Source organism: Myxocyprinus asiaticus, chromosome 10 (genome assembly GCF_019703515.2).
Source record: "Myxocyprinus asiaticus isolate MX2 ecotype Aquarium Trade chromosome 10, UBuf_Myxa_2, whole genome shotgun sequence".
Taxonomy (NCBI): Eukaryota; Metazoa; Chordata; class Actinopteri; order Cypriniformes; family Catostomidae; genus Myxocyprinus; species Myxocyprinus asiaticus.
In genome coordinates this window covers 15807681-15835150 of record NC_059353.1, presented here as the reverse complement: position 1 = coordinate 15835150, position 27470 = coordinate 15807681, and the positions used below count along the sequence as shown (strand labels likewise).

At 39.6% G+C, this 27470-nt stretch overlaps 1 protein-coding gene across 5 annotated transcripts in view; it reads right to left on the bottom strand.

The window, feature by feature from the left end:
* The window catches only part of nrp2b (neuropilin 2b), a 108266-nt gene extending 86077 nt beyond the window's left edge, over positions 1–22189 (bottom strand). The window contains exons 1-2 of one of the 5 annotated variants that reach the window (XM_051708782.1): positions 21374–22189; positions 11149–11323 (exon numbers count right to left, since the gene is read on the bottom strand). In XM_051708782.1, coding sequence (XP_051564742.1) covers positions 11149–11323; positions 21374–21446 — 248 coding nt within the window. In that variant the 5' untranslated portion in view covers positions 21447–22189. The remainder of the gene's footprint in view (positions 1–11148; positions 11324–21373) is intronic. The other 4 variants (XM_051708780.1, XM_051708781.1, XM_051708783.1 and 1 more) reach the window with 4 other exon arrangements.
* Between the last annotated feature and the right edge of the window lie 5281 nt (positions 22190–27470).

Sequence of the window (27470 nt, the reverse complement as noted above, 5' to 3'; positions counted from 1 at the left end):
TAAACACACAACATGCCATTTAGAAGCATCTATTTCTGTCAAATACTTCAATTAAATCAATTAACTGAACAATTATGGCTGTTACCTATAAAATCAAATCATTGTCAAAAACAAAAGCACCTCTATATAATGCACAAATTAAAATAACACAATATATTTTAAATAATTGGCTATCACTATGTTAGATTAAATAGCGCTCTACAGTCCACTGTCACTGTGGATTTTGATGCAACCACGTTTCATCAAAAATCACTTCATACTGTATTAGCTATTCAACAACTCTTACCTATAGAAATATTTGCCAGCACAGTATCTATGGTGTCTGCACTACACCTATTGCAAAACAATAACTAGATAAGTAACATGTAAAGAGGGAGTATTTCACCTTTTTTGCCCCCATTGTACTGTAGATTCACTAAAAAATCAGCAGATTCACTCAAGTGGAAGGAAGTCTCACCCTTTGAGCAAAAGTAGATAATTACGGGTTTTGCGTAAAGACCTCAATCTTACCCAGAGGGAGAATTAAAATACTGAAAGTAGCTCTAAAATATAAACTGCTTCTTTGACAGAATTCCCAGACCATGCTCAGATCGTAGGCTATTTTGTTGGGCCATAAAAAGAGCTGTAACTGCCTTTTTTTTTATGTCAGAGAGAATTCTGGAGCCATGGTACAGTTAAATAATTTACCAAATCTAATAAAGAATTGTATTCTTCCATTATAGACCAAGCTATAATGGAATACTGTATAATGATGTTTTACAGGTAAGCATATTATGCTAGTATAAAAAATACACATTGTCTATTCATTAAATAGTCAATAATCTTCTGACCTGCAAGCCAAGCAATATGCCTGTACCCTGAGAAAGACATGATATGTGTGGGAGACATGCGTTACCCCCCTGAGTCTAGTCCACCTTCACACCATCCATTGATTCTTCATTACAAGCAGAAAACATGCATTGATCAGAAAAATCCCTGTGGAGCTGTGCAGAGTGATGATATCATCCACTACTCTTCGCCTTACTCAAGAGGAAATCTAGCTGTGAGGGTAGATGTGTTCATTTGTCAATTCTGTTCCAGACAAAGAGCCAAGCAGACAAACAGATAGGGTAACTGCTGTGTAAAATTGTTAGTTTCATAGATGTTCATGTCAATCATCAGCGACTAAGAGGCTAGTCCGTACATACTGGGCCAGCGAAATATCACTGCCTTCCCCTGTAAGGGTCCTACAGCAACAAAAGCAGCTGTCTTTGATCCCCAGCTGGAGCTGGTGGGGTGTCACAGGGCCCGTGATCACAGCTCTGCATGTGGCCGGAGATGAGAGGCTAAAATTGCTCTTAGACTATGGTCACAGTTAGGATCTCCCTCTTCACAGATGACAAAACCAAAACGTCAGTGAACCTCGTAGTAAACATGTGACACTGGTACTAATCTCCAGTGTAAATTAACTCAGAGACTCTTTTGAATGATATCCAAGACACCTTTGCACTCTATACACTAGGTAAAATAATCTTTGATCTACAAGTTTAGGATTTCACCACTGGCAATCTGAAGTGTATACAGGTGCATCTCAATAAATTAGAATGTCGTGGAAAAGTTCATTTATTTCAGTAATTCAACTCAAATTGTGAAACTCGTGTATTAAATAAATTCAATGCACACAGACTGAAGTAGTTTAAGTCTTTGGTTCTTTTAATTGTGATGATTTTGGCTCACATTTAACAAAAACCCACCAATTCACTATCTCAAAAAATTAGAATACATCATAAGACCAGTAAAAAAAACATTTTTAGTGAATTGTTGGCCTTCTGGAAAGTATGTTCATTTACTGTATATGTACTCAGTACTTGGTAGGGGCTCCTTTTGCTTTAATTACTGCCTCAATTCGGCGTGGCATGGAGGTGATCAGTTTGTGGCACTGCTGAGGTGGTATGGAAGCCCAGGTTTCTTTGACAGTGGCCTTCAGCTCATCTGCATTTTTTGGTCTCTTGTTTCTCATTTTCCTCTTGACAATACCCCATAGATTCTCTATGGGGTTCAGGTCTGGTGAGTTTGCTGGCCAGTCAAGCACACCAACACCATGGTCATTTAACTGACTTTTGGTGCTTTTGGCAGTGTGGGCAGGTGCCAAATCCTGCTGGAAAATGAAATCAGCATCTTTAAAAAGCTGGTCAGCAGAAGGAAGCCTGAAGTGCTCCAAAATTTCTTGGTAAATGGGTGCAGTGACTTTGGTTTTCAAAAAACACAATGGACCAACACCAGCAGATGACATTGCACCCCAAATCATCACAGACTGTGGAAACTTAACACTGGACTTCAAGCAACTTGGGCTATGAGCTTCTCCACCCTTCCTCCAGACTCTAGGACCTTGGTTTCCAAATGAAATACAAAACTTGCTCTCATCTGAAAAGAGGACTTTGGAACACTGGGCAACAGTCCAGTTCTTCTTCTCCTTAGCCCAGGTAAGACGCCTCTGACGTTGTCTGTGGTTCAGGAGTGGCTTGACAAGAGGAATACGACAACTGTAGCCAATTCCTTAACATGTCTGTGTGTGGTGGCTCTTGATGCCTTGACCCCAGCCTCAGTCCATTCCTTGTGAAGTTCACCCAAATTCTTGAATTGATTTTGCTTGACAATCCTCATAAGGCTGCGGTTCTCTCGGTTGGTTGTGCATCTTTTTCTTCCACACTTTTTCCTTCCACTCAACTTTCTGTTAACATGCTTGGATACAGCACTCTGTGAACAGCCAGCTTCTTTGGCAATGAATGTTTGTGGCTTACCCTCCTTGTGAAGGGTGTCAATGATTGTCTTCTGGACAACTGTCAGATCAGCAGTCTTCCCCATAATTGTGTAGCCTAGTGAACCAAACTGAGAGACCATTTTGAAGGCTCAGGAAACCTTTGCAGGTGTTTTGAGTTGATTAGCTGATTGGCATGTCACCATATTCTAATTTGTTGAGATAGTGAATTGGTGGGTTTTTGTTAAATGTGAGCCAAAATCATCACAATTAAAAGAACCAAAGACTTAAACTACTTCAGTCTGTGTGCATTGAATTTATTTAATACACGAGTTTCACAATTTCAGTTGAATTATTGAAATAAATGAACTTTTCCACGACATTCTAATTTATTGAGATGCACCTGTATATAACTTGAATCTCTAAATGAAAGACAGACAATTTATGAATGAACATCTGCACTAATTAAAGGGTTAGTTAACCCAAAAATTAATTTCTTTCATCATTTACTCATCCTCATGCCATGCCAGATGTGTATGATTTTTTTGTTTCTTCTGAACACAAACAAAGATTTTTAGAAGAATATCTCAGCTCTGTAGGTCCAAACAATGCAATTGAATGGGGATCAGGACTTTGAAGCTCAAAAAAGGAGAATAAAGTCAGCATAAAAGTAATCTATATGGCTCCAGTGGTTTAATCAATTCTTCTGAAGCAATCCAATTGGTTTTGGGTGAGAACAGACTTCAATGTAACTCCTTTTTCACTGTACATATTGACATTAGTCTCCCTGGCGATCATGATTTCAAGCTCGATTACACTTCCTATGCACTCTGCGCATGTGTCATGCATTAGGAAGTGTAATCGAGCTTGAAAACATGATCACCCAGGAGACAACTGTCAAGTTGTACAATGAAAAGGAGTTACATTTGCGGTCTGTTCTCATCCAAAACCAACTGGATCGCTTCAGAAGACATTGATTAAACCACTGGAGTCTTATAGATTACTTTTATGCTGACTTTATCTCCTTTTTGGAGCTTTTGGAGTTCTGGTCACCATTCACTTGCATTGTATGGACCTACAGAGCTGAGAAATTCTTCTAAAAATCTTTGTTTGTGTTCAGCAGATGAAAGAAAGTCGTACATATCTGGGATTGCATGATAGTGAGTAAATGATGAGAGAATTTTCATTTTTAAGTGAACTGTCCCTTTACCTCCAGCAGAAGATAGTCTAACCTATTGCGTGAAAGTAAATAATTAATGGTTTTACATAAAAACCTCAATCTTACAGTACCTGGTGGAATAACTAAAATACTCAAAGTGGCTCTAAAATATGAACAGCTGGTTTGAGAGAATTCCCAGATGCTCAGATCAACCATTGACATCAGAATGGTACTCAAAGACACTTTTGCACTGTTATACACTTTGAAAAATGATTTCTGAATGACAAGCTTAAGAAGGCACCACTGACAATCTGAAGTGTATATAACTTACAATTTTAAATGACAGTTTTAAAGCTAATATACACAGTATATATATATATACTGTATATATACATATTTTGTGAATGTGTATTCCACAGTGCGGAAGCCTCGGAGACAATATCGCTCTGCTGAATTCATAAAAATCCCCCGGAAAGGGTGAAAATATATAAATTTCTTGTGTATTAATATGGTGATGAGATAAAATCAAAAACTGGAATACTGTGCCCGAGGGAGGTAAAGAGAGTGTTAAGAGAGGAGAAGGAGAAAAATGAATAAAGATGAAAGAGATGGATAGAGAAAGAGAGCAGTAAAAGAGAGAAAGAGCCATATCTTCTACTTGCTCAGCCCCTGTCTATCTCCATGTCATTCAGGAAAGCAGCTTTGCTGATTGCATTACAGATATTTCATGATAATTCAACCCATGCTTATTATATTTATTCCACAATAATCTATTTATACCTTTTAGGAGCAGGACACATTTGATGCTGTGCCAAGGATGTGTGGAACGATCTGGTTAATTAGAATGCATTCGGTATGACAAGGTATGCTGCGAAAAGACAGAAGAGAGAGAGAGCAGAACAGTCTCTTCTGTGCAAGCTCTGAGTTTGCATTACATCTTGTCTTTGTCATCTAACCAGTAGAATAAATTGTGCACTTCTCCTCTGTCTTTTTCACACTTATCCTCTGCCCTTTTGTGACCTTCTGGGTCTGTTCCAAAACCTAGTGAGCTGCATAATTTGGAAGCATTTTAAGGTATCATAAATACGCTCCTGACACAAATGATTCCTTTTTTAGGCCAAATTTTAAAGGCTAGGGTGTACTTCGTTCTTCTGCGTGTCAATCCGTCTTGCACACAGTCATGCGTTCTAGTCTTTCAATATAAATTATTTTGACCTCAAGCCCGTCCTGATGTGCTCGACTCATCCACACTACAACTGCTTTGTGATACTCTTTAGTACTGTGAACAGAAGCCGCAGGTGCAGATGTCACTCTCAAACCGCATATCAAGAAAAACTATGCTGCACGTCTACAGTCCGCACATACTGTGCTGATGATGAAATTTGCTGTTTGCACACAGCACCATGTGGAAAACCAAGTTATACCTTGGCCTTAAGGCAGCAATGCATGTGTCCTTCATGAGAAGAGATAAATATACAATATACTTACTGAAAAGTATTTATAAAATGCAGTTTAATCTATGAAATATTGACTAACCCAATGTTTGTGTATATTCTATATTTGAATACTTATTAGAATATCACATTGTTAGCTTGGCAACATGCTAATTGAGTCGAGTCCCCTGTGTGGTTTGCATGAGAAGCACTATGTGTATGGTTCTATTTCATTTGGAATACTGCCATGGAAGGTAGCTGCCTAATGTGGCTGTTGACAGCAAGGTAGCTCACTTGTTTTTGGAAAAGTCTCCAAAGTTGCATCCTTTCCTTTAGTAATAACTACTCCAGAGCTTTTATTCAGCACTGTCTGTGGTGTGGTCTCTGCAGAGCACTGAAGATGCTGTGGAAGAAATGTTTGCCATGAGAGTGTGGCTGGACTATCAACACTGTTTACTTCATCCATGTCTGATGAGAGTGAGTGCTGACTGAGGGGAATGTGGAATAAAGCAATACTGAGAATGGGCTGTGCCTTGGAAGATGACTCATTTTAATCAGCTAAAATGAACGATGGAAAAGGGGGAGAAAGAAAATGAGTTGGAAAGTAAGAAGGAAAGAAATAGTACAAGAGAGCAGGAAATAGAAGGAAAGGGATGGAGGGAGAGAGCGAGACCAACATAGCTGGTCATCATTGTATTTTGGAATGCAGGTCGCTCATGCTATTCCAAACCAATGGATGGAAAAAAAGATGCAATAAAAGTGAAAGGTGACTGAGGTTAACATTCTGCCTAATATCTCCTCTTGTGTTCCACTAAAGTAAGAAAGTCATAAGGATTTGTAATAACATGAGTGTAAGGGAATGATGACAGCTAGCATTCCTAGGAAGACCATGCAGGTGACCAGCTTCACCAGCTATGTTTTTTTCCATAAGCTATACCAGCACCAAACCAGCACAAATCAGCATAAACCAGTCTGCATCAGCATGGAAAGAGTGTGGATGGAAGACCAAGAAGGAAAGAATACAGGACAGAAGGGAAGATATGACTGAGTGAGAAAGAAATGGGTGTAAAAATGAACATGAGGGTGTGGTGGCAGACAGACAGACAAAACCTCATGAGGTCAAAGGGGAAATTCAGAAGTCCAGCTAGTTTTCAGCATGTGTGCACATAAACATGTGTTAGTCAGTCAGAGTCAGGACTGAGAGGCATGCCTGGATATGATCTCTGAGCTGCATAATAGTATCTGACAGGGAAACGCTTCAGGTTAAATAAATTAAGTATGGCGCTTGGCTGCCGGTTGCATCCAGCAGAAAGATACTGAGCTGTTACTAAATCTGTATCACCATAAATCAAATAAACAATCTTCCCACAGTATCTATAACACAATATGTATGAAGGGTGAGAGCATATGATACATATGCAAGACCGTCGTAAACTGTACACACCCATAATAATAAGAGAAAGAAGTAGAAAAATACAAATCTGTTATAAAATGGCATTTTGTGTTATTACCCTGCTAGAAATAAATAAAAAAACAAATAACAGTTAATTTAGATTGTACCACATGAAGCAAATTTTTTAGATTGCCAAAAAACATTTAGATGTAGACTATTATTTTCATGCTGATCCAAGCTGGTTTGTGTTGGTTAGTGCTGATTTGGTAGACAGCCATTCTGTTAACTAAGGTATATAGAGCATATTTAACATACTGCAGCATGTGCTGCTCGGACCTGTGTCTCTTGATATCCATCTGTAGTCTTGACATTACAATAGAAGGTTCTGTCCATCACACAAAGACTTTGTTGTAACACCTCTACAGCGTGGCATCATGACAGTTTTCTCTGTTGAAGCTAATGGGAGAAGCAGACCTCTAAACTCGGAGAATGGTTGCTGTGTTTACGTGTTAATGGATAGATTATTTTATAACTTGTTTATTAAAGCCAAGCTTGTGTTTACATTGCATTAACAATTAAGATGTGTGTTGGGCCCCAAAAAGAACTCAATACTCCTAACTTTGTTCTTAATTCATCTGCCTGGCCAAGGAACAAAAACAATAATAACTACAGAAACAGCAGAGAACCAGCCAGGGAGTTTAAAGAAACAAGAATGGTAGAGCTCGATTATTTTTTTGTTGATTTTAGCCAAGAAGACTCAAATTTTCTTGTCTTGCTTTGTGTTGAACAGACTGACATATAATTAGTCTATTTGTGAAGTGTTGCTTCCATAAAGAAAGCTTTTACTGTCTCTGTGAAATCATAGGCTGTAAATAACCATACTTAACCTTTATGTGGTTGAAATGGTCACAGGGTTTCAGAGACAGAGAGATAAAATCAGAGCACAGGGTCAAAGTGGTGATCAGCTGAGCCCATATAGCTGTAGTCAACCCTATCAGCATACATGCCAGAGGCTTACAACTCAATTTTAACCCAATTCTGCTCTCAACCTCAAACAACATCCTCTAATTAAAGGCAGTTATGATTAGAGGTAGACTGATATATCGGTTTTACGAGTAATCTGTGCCAATAGTTGCATTTTCCTCTTTGTGTTCCACAGAAGAAAGAAAGTTATATGGGTTTGGAACAACACCGAGGGTGAGTACATGATGACATAATTTGTATTTTTGGGTGAACTAACCCTTAAAAATAACTAAGAACACACTGACTATGTTTACATGGACACCAGAAAGTGGCTTATTGTGAGAAAAAGGGCTTATTGCGAGAAAGCAGTGTATTGTGAGAAAGTAGCTTTCCTGTTTACTGTACATGCACTGTATAAGCGGCGTGCTCTTTACTCCCGTATACATGTGGCTCGGTCAGTAAGCAGCTTTCTCCACAGCAACTAAATTTCTCCATGACGCTTGTGTAAATAACAAACATTAATTACTATTTTATTCCCCGTTGTGTTGCTTTATTTCCAAATATTCCACAGTTGTTGCTGTGTCTGTATCCTTAACTTTCTATCACGTCCTGCAGTGGAATTGAGCTCTTATGTAAAACTCTGGGATTCCCCCAGTCTATGAGCACAAATATGCAAAGGGACAGTCAATATTTTACATTGGTGTGTATAAATGGGTATAGTTTATAGTGTATGTGATTTTCCCAATGTACTCCAAGAAATGTTGAATACTATCCCCTGATTTGACTTGTTGATGGGCTCCATCCTATGAGATTTGTTATCCAGTCTGTTCATGCACATGCAAATTCTTCAAAAACCTGTAACAACGCCGCTTATGCGTTTACATGGCCACATAAGCCACATTCTTTGGGAGAAACCTGGGTGTGTTAATCTGCTTTCTCTTAATCCCTTAAACGGCATAAGGAAATCAGCGTTTTTGTTTACATGACATTTCAGAACGCCGCTTACTGCAAAAACCCTAGAATAAACAGTTTTCTTAAGTGCCTGTCAACGAGGTCACTGCAACAATATAACAACACAATGGCATTATGGCTCACATTTTCTTCAAAAACTTTTAAAATACTGCATCTAGTTCTAACGTTTGTAACAGTTCAGCAGATGAGAGGTTAAAAAAAGAGAATGTTTTTAGTCTTTGATCTGGTTGTGTAAACCTGAGAACAACTGATGAAACTGTCCACTTTCCTCCTTTCTAAATCGAGCAATGTGTCTGATTCAATATGGAGTTCTGTTTACTAATGGACATGCAATGAAATCCCCTGTGAGAGGAGAGCACGGAAAAGGATGTGTGATGTAATGGAACGTGCAGCATCTTCTGTCAATCAAGCACAAGCGAGAGAGACGAAAATAACAACAGTACTTTTCTGTGCACAAACCACTAAGGAGTAAGCAAAGTGGTGAAATGAAACATATCACAGACCTTCTTGTCTCTCTCTTTTCATCTCTCTCTCTTTGTCTGTCTGTTGCTGTGCTTGCTGGAAGTGCTCCGAGAAGAGACTTTCAACAAAAGATTCTAAAAAATTAATGCTCAAATTCCAACAAATGAATGTCAAAAGCCATTCCATAAAACTCTCTTTAAAAACACTTCTATGTATAATTAATAGATCTAAAATGTTAATAAATGCCAAAAGGACAAAGGGCAATATTCAGTGAGAAGAGTGAGAGAGTCTGAAGTGGCAGGTTGTGACAGGCTTTGTGGCTCTGCTGAGAAGGGTTTCTAAAACATGACTCATGAGTGTCATTACTAGTGAGTGCTAATTCCCACGATTTTGTCCCACTTTATGAAACAAATCCACCCAAACTGTGAAAATAAAGCGAAACTTCAGTGGCTTCCTTTCGTATTATACTAAAAAACTGTATGTACCGGGTTCCATGCATTTCTTGACCACGTTCGATGCATTTCCGCTGCTGTCCAATAGAGGGAGGAATCAGCACAGCTGCCAGTGAAACCCAAGCTGTGAGCTCAGGCCTGCACATTTTCATTATTCCCAGAAATGTGTGTCAAAGCTTTGCTTATTGGATATTTAATTAAAATGAAAAGCATGTTTGTAATCTTGAATCTAGAGCCAGACTCAGCAGGGCATTAAGGGAAGACTTCAATAATCACAAGGCAAAAGACTGGAAACTTCAGCAGCCTTTTCCAAATCAACTATTTTTTAAAAGCACTACAGTTATGGCTGATGTTATGCAACAGAATTAATTAAAAAAATAATTCATTAAAAAAAAAAAGAAAGAAATTGATTGCCTCTTTTCCCTGGGTGCATGAAACATAGCCTTATCAAAGTGAATAATTTGCTGTTCTCCTTCACTTTCTATTTGCTATGAGGTCTGGGACTCACAACGTAAAAAAATTAAAAAATAAATAACATATCAAGAACTGTGTAAGAGAAATTTTTACTCACTTTTAATGTACTGTACTGACACATTCTTATTTCTTTTTTTTTTCCGCATCATCATGTGGCTAGTGGTGTAACCAGTGCTCGACGTGGAAGAAAAAAAGTGCAGGTACTCTCCTTGGGGGTTGGGGGCGCGTAATTATCTTACCTAACACATTTAATGTAACTAACATGTTAACATGAAAAAAAAAATTGATAATGTGCATTTATTTATATTAAAATAGTATGTAATTACATAAACAAAAGGTATTTAATTACAATTTTTAAGGTCTGGCTGTAAATTTTAAGGTCTGGCTGTAAATGAAGAACAAACATGACCTCAAACCCTCAAATTATAGCTTTACTTTGATAATAAAACATACAATGTAGGGTTATTGTTTATGAAAACTGAGGAAGAGCATAAGAGCATTTAGATCTGCTAAAGTCAGTATCTTTGACAATATCAACCCACATAAGAGACCATTTAAACAGTATGCATTAATACATTTGATAGAATAAGACTCGATAAAATACGCTCACCTAAAAGTTGCTGGTTCATGTTTTGGAGAAGAGTGTAACTGAACTATGGCCAGACAAGCCTGCACGCTCCTTTGGAACTGGACCACAGATCGCTTGATGACCACCAATGCTGTTGCGCATGTCAAGTGTTGTTAAACTCACCGCTGAGTTTTGCGCAGAGAGGGCTCGGATGTTTACCGCCGCGATTTTATCAAAATAATTTGGAAGGTCAGATAAAAGTGATTGGCTGTCCTCATCGCATCACTGACTACATTAAATAAAGACATTATATCATACCGGGAGACTCTGAGAAGTGGTAGTATGCAAGAAAAACTGCCGGTATGCTGTAGACAAAATTAGAGAAGTGCAGGTACTACGTACTGCTGCGTACCACCCCACTTCAAGCACTGGGTGTAACATACCCAACATATGCACTTATGACTACAGTGTGATCACCATGAGTTATTACAATGTTATTACAACTGTTTTCAGCAAATAAAGCTTCTCTGCTCACCTGCAGTCAAGTTTCTCAAGTTCAAAGTGGGGGTTGAAATTTAGGACGATACGTTGGGATGGTTCAGGTGCCGTGATCACCCATCTGCAGTTCTGGTGGGGTGGATACTCCAGTGGGTAACCGGGTGTGGTGATGTATCCTGCATCACTAGCATCCAAATGTCCACCACATGCCTCTGTGGAGATGAGAAGTGAAAAGGTGAGACGCAAGATTTGTGATTCAACTGTACGGTAAAAAGTAGTTACATGCAGTTATTCCCTAAGAAGCTATTTCTACCTGACCCTTAAAAATGGCTTTTGTTAAGTGTAACCTGATATATTCAGGTTGATTCAGTCATAGTAAATAATAATGTGACTTGAATAAATTAGTGTATCTTTTTTAGGTTACATTTTCTACCATAATGACTGGTCATTGTCCAATTGACTGAATACACATGAATCAATGTGATACAAATTATCCTTTAAATAACTGATTTAAAGGAAATTGCTGACCTCAACCAGTCAATAAGCTAAAAAGCTTTGTTCATTGTCCCTTTGTTTAACTCAAATGAACAGAAACTGGGCAATTAAACAATATGCTTTGCGTCCAGTGTCAAATATGCCTGTCCCAGCAGCCACAATTAATCACAGGCAACATCTAGCATACAACTGTATCACTCTCAAGCAGTCTGCAAACATTAGGACACAATTTTCAATACTATCAGCCTATCTTCAAAATAACCACTCTATCACACAGAGCAAACTATTCTGTGACAGGAAGTGTGTCTGCATGAAGTGAAAGGTCAACCCAATGCTGTGAGGAGTCCAGTGATCAGCCACAAAGATGCCTTTTTGTGTGGATAAAACAAACAGATAGTGCACTCTTTCGCTCTCTCCCTTGCCTGTGTTTACTATTCTCTTCCTGAACAAGCTCTTGGCTCCCACAGCTCAAATTATTGATATGGCTCTCATTCGTGATTGCTCTGATCATAGTATTGAAGCTCAGCTGTTTAACGTCTGCTAGAGCGTTACAGTGTCAGTGAGTATCAAAAACACATGTACATGGAGAGGCAGGGTATGAATGTTTAAGTTACAGAGGCACTGAATGATTCAGATCAGATGCTGTGTAGCAACTATGCTAAACTTGAGGTGTGCTACAAATTCCTCAAAGCCAAGCAACTTAAATGACTTGATAAATTGGTCACATTTTGTTCTAGAACTCGACGGTTACAGTAAATCAACAATGTGGCATGCACGTGAACACATGCTAACTCGAAAGCATTGTGCTGCCGTTACTTGAAATTCACAACATTTACTGCGCAACCGACATGCACGGAGCTGATGTTCCAACGTCACACATAGTGGTCCAGTGGGGATGCTGGGAAGCTGTTCAGAGGAAGTGAGAGCTTTGATTGACAGTTTGAGGTCTGTGGCTGGTTTCCACAGATCATTCTGTGAACAATAACAATTCATCTGCATTGCACACTCGATCTCTCACTTATTCACTCACTTCGTCACTGACTCTTACTGTCGGTGGATGTGGTGGGTTGCAACCTCTTCATACCTTTAACCCTTAAATGCATGGGTGTTTTGCCAAACATTATTACATAACTCAGGTCTTTAGTGACCCGGCACGTATATCTATCACAAATGGATCTACAAAATGCCAAGATAGTGAACATTTTTAAAAACATTTTCAAGAAAATTTGAAGATAATAGAACAGATTATATATTCTGTTATATTCTACTGTTTTATTTTTCATATTTTATAGAGATGATGCAACAAATGAGAATGGGATTTATTACTTCCACGCTGAAATTGTATGAGACGCAACAGGCTGTCAAACACATACTGAGATACACATAACAAACATATATGTATTTTCTCAGGCATTTATTGAGTCTAAATAGATATACAACTTACAGAATTTCAGTAGTACACCCAAATGGCAATAGTCATATCATAATGTCCATTTGTTGTACTTGTTATAGTTTACTTCCACGTTTCTTCTTTGTCAAATAGCAATGTCAAATATAAATAAAAACAATCACTGAAACAACAGTGCCACCTTGAGGATCGAATAGCATGTATAATATGCACATTATGTGTATTTGTCTTGTAATGAACAATGAAATACAATAAATATTCCGTGACAGTAAACTTATATAGATATGAAATTATTTCAAAAATATGATTTATAGAAACGCAATATATTTCGCAACACTATTACATATCTTGGGTGACTAACGACCCTATACACTTTTGGTAATTAAGATGTAACAAAAAATATATTTTTTGCAGTTTTGGTTTATTTTTATTGTACACTGTTCATAAGAGAAATGTTGTGGAATACTACAGAGGTGGGGACACAACTCCAAAAAATGATGAGGTAAAGGGGGTGGAATGAGGTCCTGGGTCACTAGAGACCCGAGGTATGCATGTAAGGGTGAAGTTAAAAATGCATCATGTTTTGAGTTTAATTAAGAATTGAATTAACTCAAATCTTAAGCAGAATGTTAGCTTTAGTCACCATTCACTTTCATTGTACCTTTTCTGCATAAAATCAAAGTTAAGGGTGACTGAGGCTAACATTCTGGGGTGCAGTTCCCAAAAGCATCGTTAGTCAACTATGGTCGCAAGTTCCATTGTTACCAACATAGTTCAACGATTTGGTGTTTCCCAAAACCGGAGTTTAAAACGAACATTCGCAAACAGCATCGCAAAGTTGTGTGGTTGGAACTACAGCTCTTTACCTGTGGTTAGAAGTTTAGTTCCTTGTTAATTTGCTGTGTGGACATCATTTGACATAGCTGAGGCTTCTATATCTTTCATTCTGTCAAGACTTTGACCACGTTTACATGTATTTAAGAAAACGATTTAGTCCAGGGTTTTGCAGAAAGCGGTGTTCTGAAACATCACATACTGTAAATGCGAGTGCAGCCTTTTAAGGGAATAAAGGATGTTAAGAGAAAATGCTTTATCACACACGGATTCTGTCAGAGAACACAGCTTTTATGTGTTTATGTTAACGCATAAGTGGTGTTAATATGTTAATATGTTTTGGCATTATCAGTGCGCATGTGCATACGCTCAAGTGTGTCGGGGAACACTGAAGTGTAACATAGAGGGAGACCCATCTATTGCAGCGCAATGCATCTGTCACATTACAAAGTGCATGGTGCCTTCGTGTCTTCAGCAGCTTTCTCGCATTAAACGGATTTCTGGCATAGGCTATGTCAAAATGATCTATTATAATTTAATATTTGTGGAAGTTATTACTCCACCCCCGAGTAACGTCATTAATGACAACTCAACCAACAACATGAGGGTGAGTAAATTATGACAATTTTCATTTTTAAGTAAAGTGAACTATCCCTTTAAGGTCAACCGCACACTGCAACTAAACCTGGAAAAAAGCAAACACCTTTTCTCGCTCTAACATGGTTTCTCGTCAAATATTGAACAGGGGAATGACACCAGCTGCTTGCAACGCAATAGAATTTCAAGTGTTGACATTTGGAAAACTATTATGACAACAGAAGTGTGCACAGTGCTGTATTGGATTTGAAACCCAGCTGGTCAGCCAACAACAGAAAAAAGACCCACTTTGGGAAATGATAACAAATCCACTTTTCAAGTACCACTAAACATGAAAAAAATAATGCAATCCCAACTCAAACTTCCAAACAACAGCTGCATTCAAGGGTTTGTCTGTGGGCTGTTTTATATGTCACTATACAACACTAAAACACCTCCTGGAGACTGCAACTGGACAATCACACCATCTCAACATGTTTCATGGTCTAGGCCGGTTCGTTTGTGTATGCGTGTGCATGCAGAAAGAGGAGGAGGGTCGACATGCTGACGGGTCTCATTAGGAGGTGTTCTTCCTCTCTGGGCCTCCATAGAACCGGTCTGTCAGTGCAGAGATTCATTTCTGCTCTAAGTAGAGAGAGATGGAGTAAGGGAGAGGAAGATACTGCAGTAGTGTTGTGTTGTGTGCAGTGGCCTCATGAATTATTGTGTCTGTGCCGCTAAAGGAGTCTATCCATCTACTGACTCTGCCACATGCTATCACAGCAGTACGCAGCCCTGGTGACTGGGACAGAGTCAGCCCCCAGTGTGTGTGTGTGTGTGTGTGTGTGCGTGTGTTGGTGATTTGCTATCCTGCAAATAAAGGTGAAAGTAGAACAGAAAGTTTGCATATGTTAACATTAGTTAATGCAATAGTTAATGTGAACTAACAATGAAAAATACTTAATCTTAATTTATGACACGTTCTACATGCTGTATAGTAACCTTTTTTTGTTTTGTTTTTTTTGTTTTTTTTTTTTGTTAAAAGATTAGCTAAGCATTATGAACTAACATGAACTAACACCAAATAAGTATATTTACAAATGAACATTAACCAAGATGAATAAATGCTGTAAAAAATATTGGGCCATAAAGCCGTTTTGATGTGAATTCTCGGATTCATGAAAGTTTTCGTATTCTCATAACATTAGTTGGTATGAACAAAATGTACACCTGCATTAAATAAGAAAAACAAAATTTAAATGAGTGAAATGAACTTTAAAAAAGAACATAATAAAAATAAATAAATAAATAAATAAAGCTTTGTTTTCTTTTTAAACCACAGCTTATACTTATTTAGAAACGTTTCTTTGCTGCTTGCATTTTTGTTTTCAGTTTCGTTAGTATCGTTTTTCCAGCAGAATTGCTTGACATGGGGTGAAAGATTCACGGAAAGACACAGTTTGCCTTTGTATTTCTTTAAAAAATTAATGCCCTCTAATGTGACTGGTTGGACATTTTATTTTTTATATGAGCTCTAAAATTTTGGTTTCATAATTTAATATAGGCATCGAATCGCGTTCAGTTGATAAAGTATGTTCAATGCTAATGCTGTTAAACACATAATTTTTTTTCTCCCAATTTGGAATGCCCAATTCCCACTACTTAGTAGGTCCTCGTGGTGGCGCGTTTACTCACCTCAATCCGGGTGGCAGAGGACAAGTCTCAGTTGCCTCCGTTTCTGAGACAGTCAATCTGCGCTTCTTATCATGTGGCTCATTGTGCATGACACAGCGGAGCCTCACAGCACGGGAGGCTCATGCTACTCTCCGAGATCCACGCACAACTTACCACGCACCCCATTGAGAGCGAGAACCCCTAATCGCGACCACAAGGAGGTTACCCCATGTGACTCTACCCTCCCTAGCAACCGGGCCAATTTGGTTGCTTAGGAGACCTGGCTGGAGTCACTCAGCACGCCCTGGATTCGAACTCGCAACTCCAGGGGTTGTAGTCAGCGTCATTGCTTGCTGAGCTACCCAGGCCCCCCTTTAGGCATTCTATTAATTTCTCTGAAGATTCTTCCAGATGCAAGTATATCACTGTTACCATCATGATTTACCCGAGAAGTTTCACAAATGATGCTGGTGGTGCGCTGCGAACTGAACCAGAGAAGGTTAATGGTGGTGGACATCCTCCTTCCGGCATAAACTGAAAATTTTTACACTCATGTCAAACCATTTATACTGATTTCTTGAACTGTTTAATTCACAAAAGAGCATCCGATGACAGCAAAAACATGCAATTTACTGTAAGTCCTCACTTTCTTTGAGACGCTGTTGTGCTTGCTAAATTAAAATTTTACAATGTGAATGCACTTCATTCATAAAATCGATTTCATTACTGTTCTGCATAGCGAGTCTGGTGCCTTCCTTATATGGTGTTTTCATGGGCGTGGATTATGATAATAGTGAATGAACGTGCACACGCCCCCTATTTACGAATGTTTGGAATACACATGCTTTAATAACAAATCTGGGGAGTACGAAGCTTTGTGAATCCGGCAGAAAGTTTTCAAGAAGGTCCATTTTACGCGCAAATTACTTAAAATTTACTAATGTTTAATGATTGAGGCCCATTGTTCGTTGTTAGTTCATGACACCTAATGCATTAACTTACAGAATCTTATTTTAAATTGTTATTCTGGCTATTCCAGTTATTCTGGAGTTTTTCACAGACCTTTTAACATTGGATTGGGAAGATTGAAGAATGATAAACTGTCCGAAGTTAGAGTAGGACTGGAGTGTTGGCTCACCGGAGAAGCTCTAAGCCTGTGATATCATGGCCCATGCTAAAGCAGAACCTCACACAGCTCAATAGAAAATGAATCTACTTTCGCCAATAGAACTCTTTCGATTAACAAAATCAAATCTTGCCTGAACCAATCAATAACTTGGATTGTAGCACAGGTCAATACTATCTTCCATCCTCACTTTGCCTAAGACTCAGAACTCAAACACTCACTATTCCGCACAACCCTATAGTCAGCTTGCTGTTCTGCTGAGTAAAACAAAACAGCAGCCACAGATCTCAGTCTGTCAGAGCTTCTGGTGTCGGCACACTCGGTTTGTCAACTCGTACAATCTCACGCCTCTTTCCTCTTCTCCTCTTTTCAGATGAAAGACACCTCTCCCCGCCTCACTTCCTACAGGATTGAGGATGCTGCCAGTAGGAAGGCCTGCTGCCTGCCCCCTCGCTTCAGGACCATAAGTAACTGTAAACGGTGCTGAGCAGGTGGGTGGGGGAATAAGAATGGAGCTGCATTATTTATGGCTTTCTTGCTTGTTTTGAATTTCATCTCGATAGCACTGTTTCAGCACATTTTCCAGCACCTTCCATACGAGAGTGAGTGAATGTGTGCCTGCACATATTCTGGCGCGAATACAAATATCTGACCTTCTTCTGGCTGATTTACAGGCCCATTTTCTGCTAAGGGAGTGCTAATATTACCCATTACAAGAGATGGAAAAAGGAAAAAACAGTGCAACCGAGTGAGCAGACATGACAACAAACTGCAGTCATTTACATAATGACCATTGTTTGTAGAGATTCTTTGCATTTATCTAATTCAAACTGATTATAAGTTGCAATAACATATGTGATTCTAATTGGCCTGTCACTCACACTAAGTATTTTTTATCTGATTAAACTTTGATGCTCAATGGTTTAGTGAGTTGCTTTGCCAATATGGAGACATATTCTGCACAGGGCACAGGAATACATTTAATCTGAAAATATTACTCAGCAGGCATGGAATGCATTGCCCTGGTCTAATATTCAGTGTTTGTTCTGATAAAAAAAGACGGTTGTGGTACACCAAGTACCTCTCTCTCTCACACACACACACACACACACACACACACACAAAGAGGTTGCCAAAACACCACTTCTGCCTTTCATCAGTGTCATCAGAAAAGGCTCAGAGGAGGTGCTGCTGGACAAAACCTAACTCTACACACACAAACACAAACATAGACACATGAAAGTTAAGGATCTAACAGACATCAGCCAGGTGACTCACATTAAGAGCTAAATGAACAGCTTAAAGGGAACCAAGAAGTGAAACTCAGAACCAATTGCCTATAAACCCAAAGATGTTCGCATGGAAAATGAAACAAGCTTGAGGCCACCGAACAGCAGAAAACGAACATGACAAATGGGCTTAGCAGGGATGCGATGTAACTTTAAAGAGATGCCATTCACTCCGTATGCCATGGAAAACAACCAGTGCCAGGACAGAATTTCTCTCATATTCCCCAAGAAATTCAGCACAACACCCCCATTAGCAGATTTCACAGTGGCTACCCGTTGAGTCTGCGTAGGTAGCTGTACTTTCTCTGAAGCGTGTTGATGGCTGGAGATGCAGGTGGTCAGGTGTGTCTGCACAGCTGCATAAGCATGTAATCAATCGCTGCGTTACGTGCAGGTGGCCAAAGCTTTGCCAACAACATGCTCTCTGCACTAGCAGCAATAGGCACACCAGGAAAATATGGAATACCATGTGAACGTGCTCTTTTCAGGCTCAAACATGTAGATTTAGACTCATCCACACCCTACCATACATGCCTGCTCTGCTCAGCAGCCATAACCACCGCCACAGGCAAAGAGCTGGAAAATATTTGCGGCTGACTGGCAATAGTTAATAAGGTATCTCATTTTCACTGAGTGAACATCAGCTGATGAATAGCTGATATTTCATCACAGTGATGAGACACTAAGAGCTCTAACATTCTGTCTTATTAAATCCCCCCTCCCCCCCATAGGGTTTCTCTAACTGACTACCTAGTCTAGTGTGCACTTCATCAGCTGCTGTCCCAGCAGTAGATGTTAAAGCCATTCTCTCTCTCTCTCTCTCTCTCTCTCACTCTCTCTCTTAACCATTCATCCATCTGATTCAGTAGGTCTGGAGCTTAACTGGACTAATTAAGGCACTGTTGTTGTCTCAGAAAGATAGCTGGGTTTTTAGAAGTACCCCTGTGGAGAGCTCCTTCTTGATCAGGTGCAGATCACCATGAAGATCTGTTGTGTCTGGCAGCAGTGCCTTCTACATTTAATTGGAAAATAAAGCTTACTCTAGTCCAAAAGAACTTTAGTGGAGAAAAAAATAATGTTCCAAGAGCAAAAAAATAAATACATACATAAATAATCATTAACAAAACCATAAATGATCAAAAACGAAATACTGTAACTACCTTAAGTGTTCAGACGTGAAATTTAAAGGAGAATGGTTCACACTTTATATTACTGTTTTTACTGTGTATTTGAACAAATTAAAAATACTGACCAACAGCCTACTAATGAACAACTTAACAGACTATGTAATTATTTTATGAATAGTGTTTAAGTACAATGCAATTACACACGTTCCTATATTGTAATCAAGTCTAGTAACATGTTATATGTATACCTTAGATACTGTAAGATTAAAAAGTGTTACCATAACTTAATAAGGCAAATATTAACATTTAAAAGTGACCCACAGAATCACGTAATGCTAACTATTAAACGGGAAAAATCCCCTTCATAACGTTTGGAAATAGGTTTTAGACATAAGACAGAAATAACAAACACAGACAAGTCTGCGAAAGCTAAGTTATCATTTACACGCCAGTTTATTAATTCACATATATATATATATATAAGTCCAGTCTAAACCACATTTGTGTCCAAACTTCCTTACTATATGGCTAATAAACAAGGTTACTTATGTCAGTCTTGGTTGTTCTCGCAATTCTCTGGTGGAAACATTAAATACCATTCCAATCTTTAGCTGTATATTGATGTAAAGATGTACCAAGACAGAAAAAAGCCTGCGTCTCCCTGAGTTAGTCACGCTTAAGATAGTTTAGATATTCTGTCTTAACAATCGAGAAACACCAGCAAGCAGGAAAAAAAAAAAAAAAAAAAAAAAAAGAAAAGGGAAAAAAAAGAAAAGAAAAAAAAAGAAGAAGAAGCCAACTAAAGGCTAAGTAATTATAATCATGCATACACATGTAACCGTGCAAACATACTTAGGCTAGTTTTTGTATGTAGCCTATTGATAAATTTGTTCATTTTATACTGTATTTGTGCTGATATTCTTTTTGAGTCCCTGAAGGTGCCATCATCTGCCCGTGGCTGCGCATATACAGTCGTCAAGATAAAGTAACCATGACACGGGAACACTAAAATAAGGAAATACACCAGTAAATGACGGGTTATGACCTCTGTTTGACAAAATATTTCAGTAAATTGTACAATTTGTAAACAAAAATAACTGATATTTCATTTAGAATAAAAATGTCCATCTCATGGCAAAATAGTCAGTGTGAAGACAATCTGCTGCGTAATTTACTCCGGACAGTGTATGTGCGTTTGTGGGGAAAATATCCTGACAATGACTGGAGCTCATTACCTAGCTCATTAAAAATGGATATAAGAGCGTAAAAAGAGTGCTGTGGAGTCCAGTGTGAAGCGCGGCGTCTGTTTGAGCTCATGCCGAGCGCGCGTCACCTCCAGCGGGGATGAGACTGGCTGTGCGCGCGGTGAGTTTTTACACATAACCAGACTAAACTCTGTTTAAACCATTTATATGAGAGGCTCTTTAGCCTGTTTTGGTGTTAATTGTATCCGTTTGGTTTTGTTCTTTTTATTTCTGCCTTTTACTTTTTTCTTCTTTTTGAGTTTGCTGCTGAAATTCTAAAGTACGACACCTGAATAAAACTCGATATAAACGATTAAAATTACACACAAAAAGACATATCAATAATACGGTCTCTGTGTCTAAGGCAATATCAATGGGTACAATTGACAAAAGTGTACCAATAAAAAAATAAAATAAAAAAAAAAACAAGAGAGAGAGAGAGAGAGAGAGAGAGAAAATGAACAAATGGCAAAAACAACAAAAACTTACCTTCTTCCCCATAAACTAAAGCCGATAAACACAAGACCAGTAAAGATCCACAGAGCTTTGTGAATAAATCCATTTTTTCTGGGTGAATATTCACCCAGTGCGTGCAGTGGAAATAGTGAGAGCTTTAAGTTCTTCTGGTGCTGTTTTAAAAATGTTCTTGTCCACTAATGTATCCACTGAGAACAGCTCGTGTCTTGAGTCTGATAACAGTATCTTCTGTTTGACGACCCGCCTGCTTTCTCGATACGCTTCAAATGTTGGATGTGTAAATTCAACCCAGACTTGGCTGTTTAACGTCTCCGAAACATAGTGGCTATCATATCCTAAACAAAAGCAACAGCAATGGGGGGACAACAACAACTGGATAAAACTAAATAACTTTTTCTTTATAAGCAAGTGTTCGGACAGAAAACATATTTCTGAGGGCGCATAACCTCTGGCTTGATTTCCTCGAGCTCGAGCTGCGCGTGGAGTGAGTGAGCGGGGCTCGCGCCTTCAAATCCAAGCGACATTAAGCGTTTTCCCGTTCTCTTCCCACCAGAATCCACTACAAGACACTCTATCTCGCATGGGAAACTGTACCCACTGCGATAAACTGTCAGAAAAAGGCAGTTCGGATCAGATCTTCCGTAGAGCGAATCCGTAATTGAAGTCTTGTGATACAGATCCTCCACGCGCTGTCTCTACGCTGCTCCTTTGCCACTGCGCGTCTGTGCGTTTGAGCCCTGAGTCTCGAGCGGCAGCAGCATGTGGATGTAATAGCATTAAGGACGGGTGCAGCTATCGCATTACAGTCAGCACCTCGGCCCGCCTCTCAAGTCTCTGATTAAAGACGAGCCACTCGCTTTAGACCGGGAGTTACGCTATAAAAAGGCGAGGGAAAGAAACAGAAGCGCCCACAGTCACACGGGCTCTTCAAACGCTCGTGGCTGTGTGAAACCACAATCTGGTTTCGAGAGTTTCTTGAAAGTGGTGGATCATGTATGCTGATAATAACAATGCTATAGATATAGCGATAGCATAAGAAAACAACAGAGGGAAACTGTTGTAATTATGGTAATTAAGTATGAGCTGCTGTTATGTTGACTCTTTGATGCAAGGTTGATGTTAGAAACTGAAACATTTGTGATGCCCTTCAGTTGACTTTAGGCTGAAAACTGAAAATGCTAAGTTGAACCAGGCATTAGATAAGGCAATGTGCATGGTAATGTGTGGCTGAAGTTGAATTAATGCATAAAACATTTTTGATAGCAAGGCAAGGGTATAAGGGTCAAACACAGTGCAAAAACACAAAAAGCTAAAACAATCCAATAGGTCAATGTACTATGACAATGGGGGGATTCTCTTGACTGATGCACTGCTGAAAAATACCCCCCCCCCCCCCCCCACACACACACACACACACACACACATGAAATATAAAATAAGAACAGAAAGCAGAAGTTTGTGGTAGGAGATGTTGTGGAATAGAGAAGGAAAGCAGATTTTGTGGAAAGCACTGTCCCTTCTGGCTTTGCCTATACATAAGTATACATATGAAACACATATGAAAACATGACAGAAATGAGACATTAAGGTACAGCATGAGGGTTATATGGTTTAGAGAGAACATAGCTGTGGGCTTAACCTCACCAACAACACTGCACACATCAAAGCTTCAGCAATCACATACAGAACCCAAACTCCAAGCTATATTCTTGTGCATAGATCTCTTCTGATCCACCCAACATAGGGCCAATAAGGGCCTCACTCTCCCTTTAACTACAGTGCCCTTAATGACACAGCATTACCCTGCAAGAGCCCGAAATAAACTTCTCCCTCTTCAACCATCAACTGGCAGGCGCTCTGCACACACTCTACACTGTGACAGAAGGCAGCTGGGGAAGTTTTTCTTCGCCTTGATGCCTTGTCAGTTTCAGGTCATGTTTTATTGAAGTCAGATGATTAATCATGTGCTGTGCCATGCCTAAAATGTTTATGCAGAGAATCATATCAGGGAAATTGGAACTGCAGAAAACATTTGCTTTCAAATCACTGGACTTTTCTACATCATCACCAACAAGTCAATGAGATGTTTCACAGATCAGCCTGACATCACCACAATGACAGCCCGCATGCTCTTATCCCTCTGAGCGTAACCTGCTGACTCCATCTCTCAGCTCTAGAGACCACTGCACTATTTGACCTGGGAGCTTATGCCTGTCAACAGAAATACTTGATAAAGGTCGGTACGCTACACCGTCTTCAGACCATTCATGCAGTTTCACCTATCACGGCTGAGGTTTGAGTGTTTGTGTTGTGATGACTGGTCTTGGATCAGTGCAAAATGATGGCTTCTTTTTGAAGTGTTGACAAGCCTGGCCTGTGCTGTCTACTCACACCTTGACCCAAAGCAGACCTGCGATCATCCATCTTATTGGCTAATGGCAGGCTGAGCATGAAGAGATCTCAGTAGAACAGTGGAGCCTCTGTGTGTGGTGGTGGGGCTATCTGCACTCTCAGCCTCACAGGGGGAATGTGTTGAGTGTGTGTGTGTGTGAGCGCTGAGGATCCTGATGGGAGGAAAGTCCCTGCTGAGGTCCCAGTAGTGGCTCTACTTCATCTTCCATAAGCCATTTGAGCTGCTCGAGCCAAAAAGCAGCCAATGCTGACACATCTGCCTGTTTACAGCTACTATTGCTGCCTTTTACTACTGGACATATTACACAGATTAACACCCAGATCCAATTACCTTTGCTAAGCAAGGCCCTGGAGCTTAATAGTGTACCACAGCTGGAACGGGCAACTGCTCGCCACCCAAAGTGGGGCAGACAGTTTTGGATGATGTACAGGCCTGGAGTAGAACTAGATTGGAAGCAGAGATTCTGTTTGCCATGGATATAACCACAGACATACAGCAGTTATCAGTGTTTACATGGAAGATGAATATCGAATGAGATAGTGTCCCTGTTCTTCCTTTAAACTCTTTTCAACAATGGTTCACGCATTTTGCCGAGAAAGACCACATGCTCACTAATGCCAAGTCATCAATGAGGACTTTAATTCAAAAGAAAACAAGATAAATCCTTACTTTGCATTACTCACTTCTTTATAAGTGAGTAAAGCCCAAAACATACTCTACACAAATATGAGAACACAGGTGCTTGTGTCAGACCGCAATTCAAAACACAGCACAAGTACATGCTGCAGTCTTAAAGGGATTCTTCAATCAAAAATGAAAATACTCTCATCGTTGGGTGTAAATTGCATGGTGGTGAGTAAATGAGAGATTTGTAATTATGGGGTGAACTTTTCCTTTAACGTTGCAATAAAGGGCGCTATAGCAGACATTAGTGTGAACTGTCCACTTCTACAGTGAGTTTTCTTTTTCAGGTCAACTACTGTACTGGCGGAGCAACAGTTTGAAGAGTAAGGAAGTAAAAGTCTATATACTCATAGCAACTTACCTGAATAACACGTACAGTTTAATGGCACAGCCTTTTAAAGGAAACTCGCCCTTGAGTACTGATGTTATTTACCGCCACAGTAACGTAAGAACGCACGTTAAGCATATTCAGCTGAACCGCGAGTACTATGAAAACTTGCATATAGTATGCTTCTGGCCTAATGTAGCACATACACACATGCAAAAACGATTTACTGTTCCTCAGATAAAAGGTAAGTTCAGTTCACTGAGGAGACCTATGAGGGAGACTAACAATGTGCATGTAACAATGTACATCAACAGTACATGTGTATATATATTAGTGGCTCTCTAAAGAGGAGCTTGGCTCTGCTGAAACATAGCTTTGCCCATTTACTTGGGATATCAACCTGTCCCCATGTTCAAACGACCCTTTGAGTTATTTCTGCTTCTCCATTTCACCCACTGCCCACACATACAAACATCCAAACACAGTAATCACATCTATCCTCTCTGATCTGCCTGTTTGTGTACAGAAGTTGTGCTGGGTGCAGTAAACCCAGATCTGAACGCAGTAGATCTTAGGCCGGGTTGTCTGCAGGAGCGGCTTTTATTCTCTATTTACTGCTGTGTGTCAGCTGTGGCCGCCTCTGGCATGATTATCACTGCAGGTTGAAGTGTTGTCCCGGGGTTCATACAGAAGAATAGTGGTGGAGGAAACTGTGCTTCTCATTATCCACAAAGCCATCCAACTCCCATAAGGCCTTTTGGTCTCCATACGCTCACATTCATTTAAACCAGCCTAAAGATATACCTACTTACCAGCAGAGAATAGGAGGCTATTGGATATTTTGGCCCTTGCTAATAATGTAACCTTGAAAATGAGTGCAGAATTTAATTGGTCTCAGAATATTACTTAATCAGCTGCTCTCATTGCGTTTTAATGTCCAAGGTGTCGCAAGTGATCATCACTGATGTTACTGATGCAAATATTCTGATCGTTATCAGAATGAATTAAATAATTAAACTCATAAGCATCATCATTAACAGAGGACCTGCATATTCCCACAAACGTCCTTATGTGAATTTTGGAGTCCTTAGGATTTGATGCAGTTCACCTTTGAACCATGAGGGGGCAGGTGTCTGCCAAAGGAGACAGATGAAAGCATTGCTGGATCATGGAACACACAAGAGAATTAAAGCCTATTGATCAAACAGTCACATCAAATTTAATGTTAAAGTTTAGGCTTATGCTTAATCAAAAGCATATAACTACAGGGTGGCAGTGTGTAGAATTCACTAAGGCAGAATTTCATCCAATAAGAGGCTGAATTTACTCAAATCACTGTGGACTGCAAAGACATCCTTATTAAATAACAATATTATATCTAAACTTGATGATTCACGATGAGAAATGATATGCAGTCGTCTCTAATTATCTTCACAATAGCTCTTGTCTCAGTGTGTTGTTCACCCCCTCCAGGATACGGTATTAACTATGGCCTGCTGTAAACACAATTTCCTCTTCTTTGATTTGGGATTTCATTTTGCAATCAGTGCATATACCCATCTCTCATTTATATGACATAAACTGCAAGCAGTTATTTGTATGGGACTGAATGAGCTGTCAAATAACAGGGAAAGTGCCCAGGGTGCATTAAATCTCTGGAGCACATAAATAATTGTTGTGTGCCTCTTGATCTTAGTTTTAATTACATAACTTCAAAACACTAGTATCTCAGAACCATAAAACAACACATATTTACACACGCATTGTAATTGAAATGCCTGGGGTGAGCTCCCCCCATTGCCTGTAACGGCCTGTAATGTGCTCCCCACTTCTTAAACACTGGTCATTGATAAGCCTTGGGGTCGGAGGCCAGGGTTTCTAACACTGATAAGGCAGTCTGTGGAATCCCACGAAGCTGATTGGGATCTAAGCAAGCACGGAGACCAGAGAATGTAAAGGAACACTGATCAAACACTGAAGTCTCCTCCTTATCACTCTTCTTCATTCCTTAGTGTGGTCTCCTATAGCGCTTCTTATCTGTAACTCACCATGACTGACATATTTAGTCCTCATCTTTCTCATCCATTCTCTCAGTTTTCTGTCTTTTTCTCTAATTACGTGTTTGGAACTAACATGCTCATCTGTGTTCAGGTCTTTCAAATGTTTACTGTAAATATGGCCAGCAGGAACCCAGCAGGGAAAACAAATAGGTGATTGTCCTCAGTGAAGAATGTCTTCAGGCTTTTTCCCCATTCACCCCATCTGTGTCTTTTCAGAATCAGACCTTTCCTTACATGCATAAGCAGAGGGATAGTTCACCACCCAAAGAATAAAATTCTGAAAAATAATTGTATTCCTCCTGTAGACAACAAAAGGAGATGTTAGACAGGATGTTTCACAAAAGCATTTGTCTTAAGATGGTTATTTATATCTTCAGCTTTAGTGTGTCAATAGGAAATATAAATGTTAGACTCCCAAACATTAATTTTACAAATAGAAAAGATTAGAACAGAAGAACAGGGAGCCCTACAACAGATGTCATGGCCCCACAAAGCCCCCCACTGAACATCGGGCGGCCCTCTTCAGCATATCGCGGCTCGTCCGTCATAATGCGGCGGCCCGTTTCAGCGTATCGCTGCACATTCTGCCCCGTTTCGTGGCCAGCCCACCGAGAAAAGTCCCAG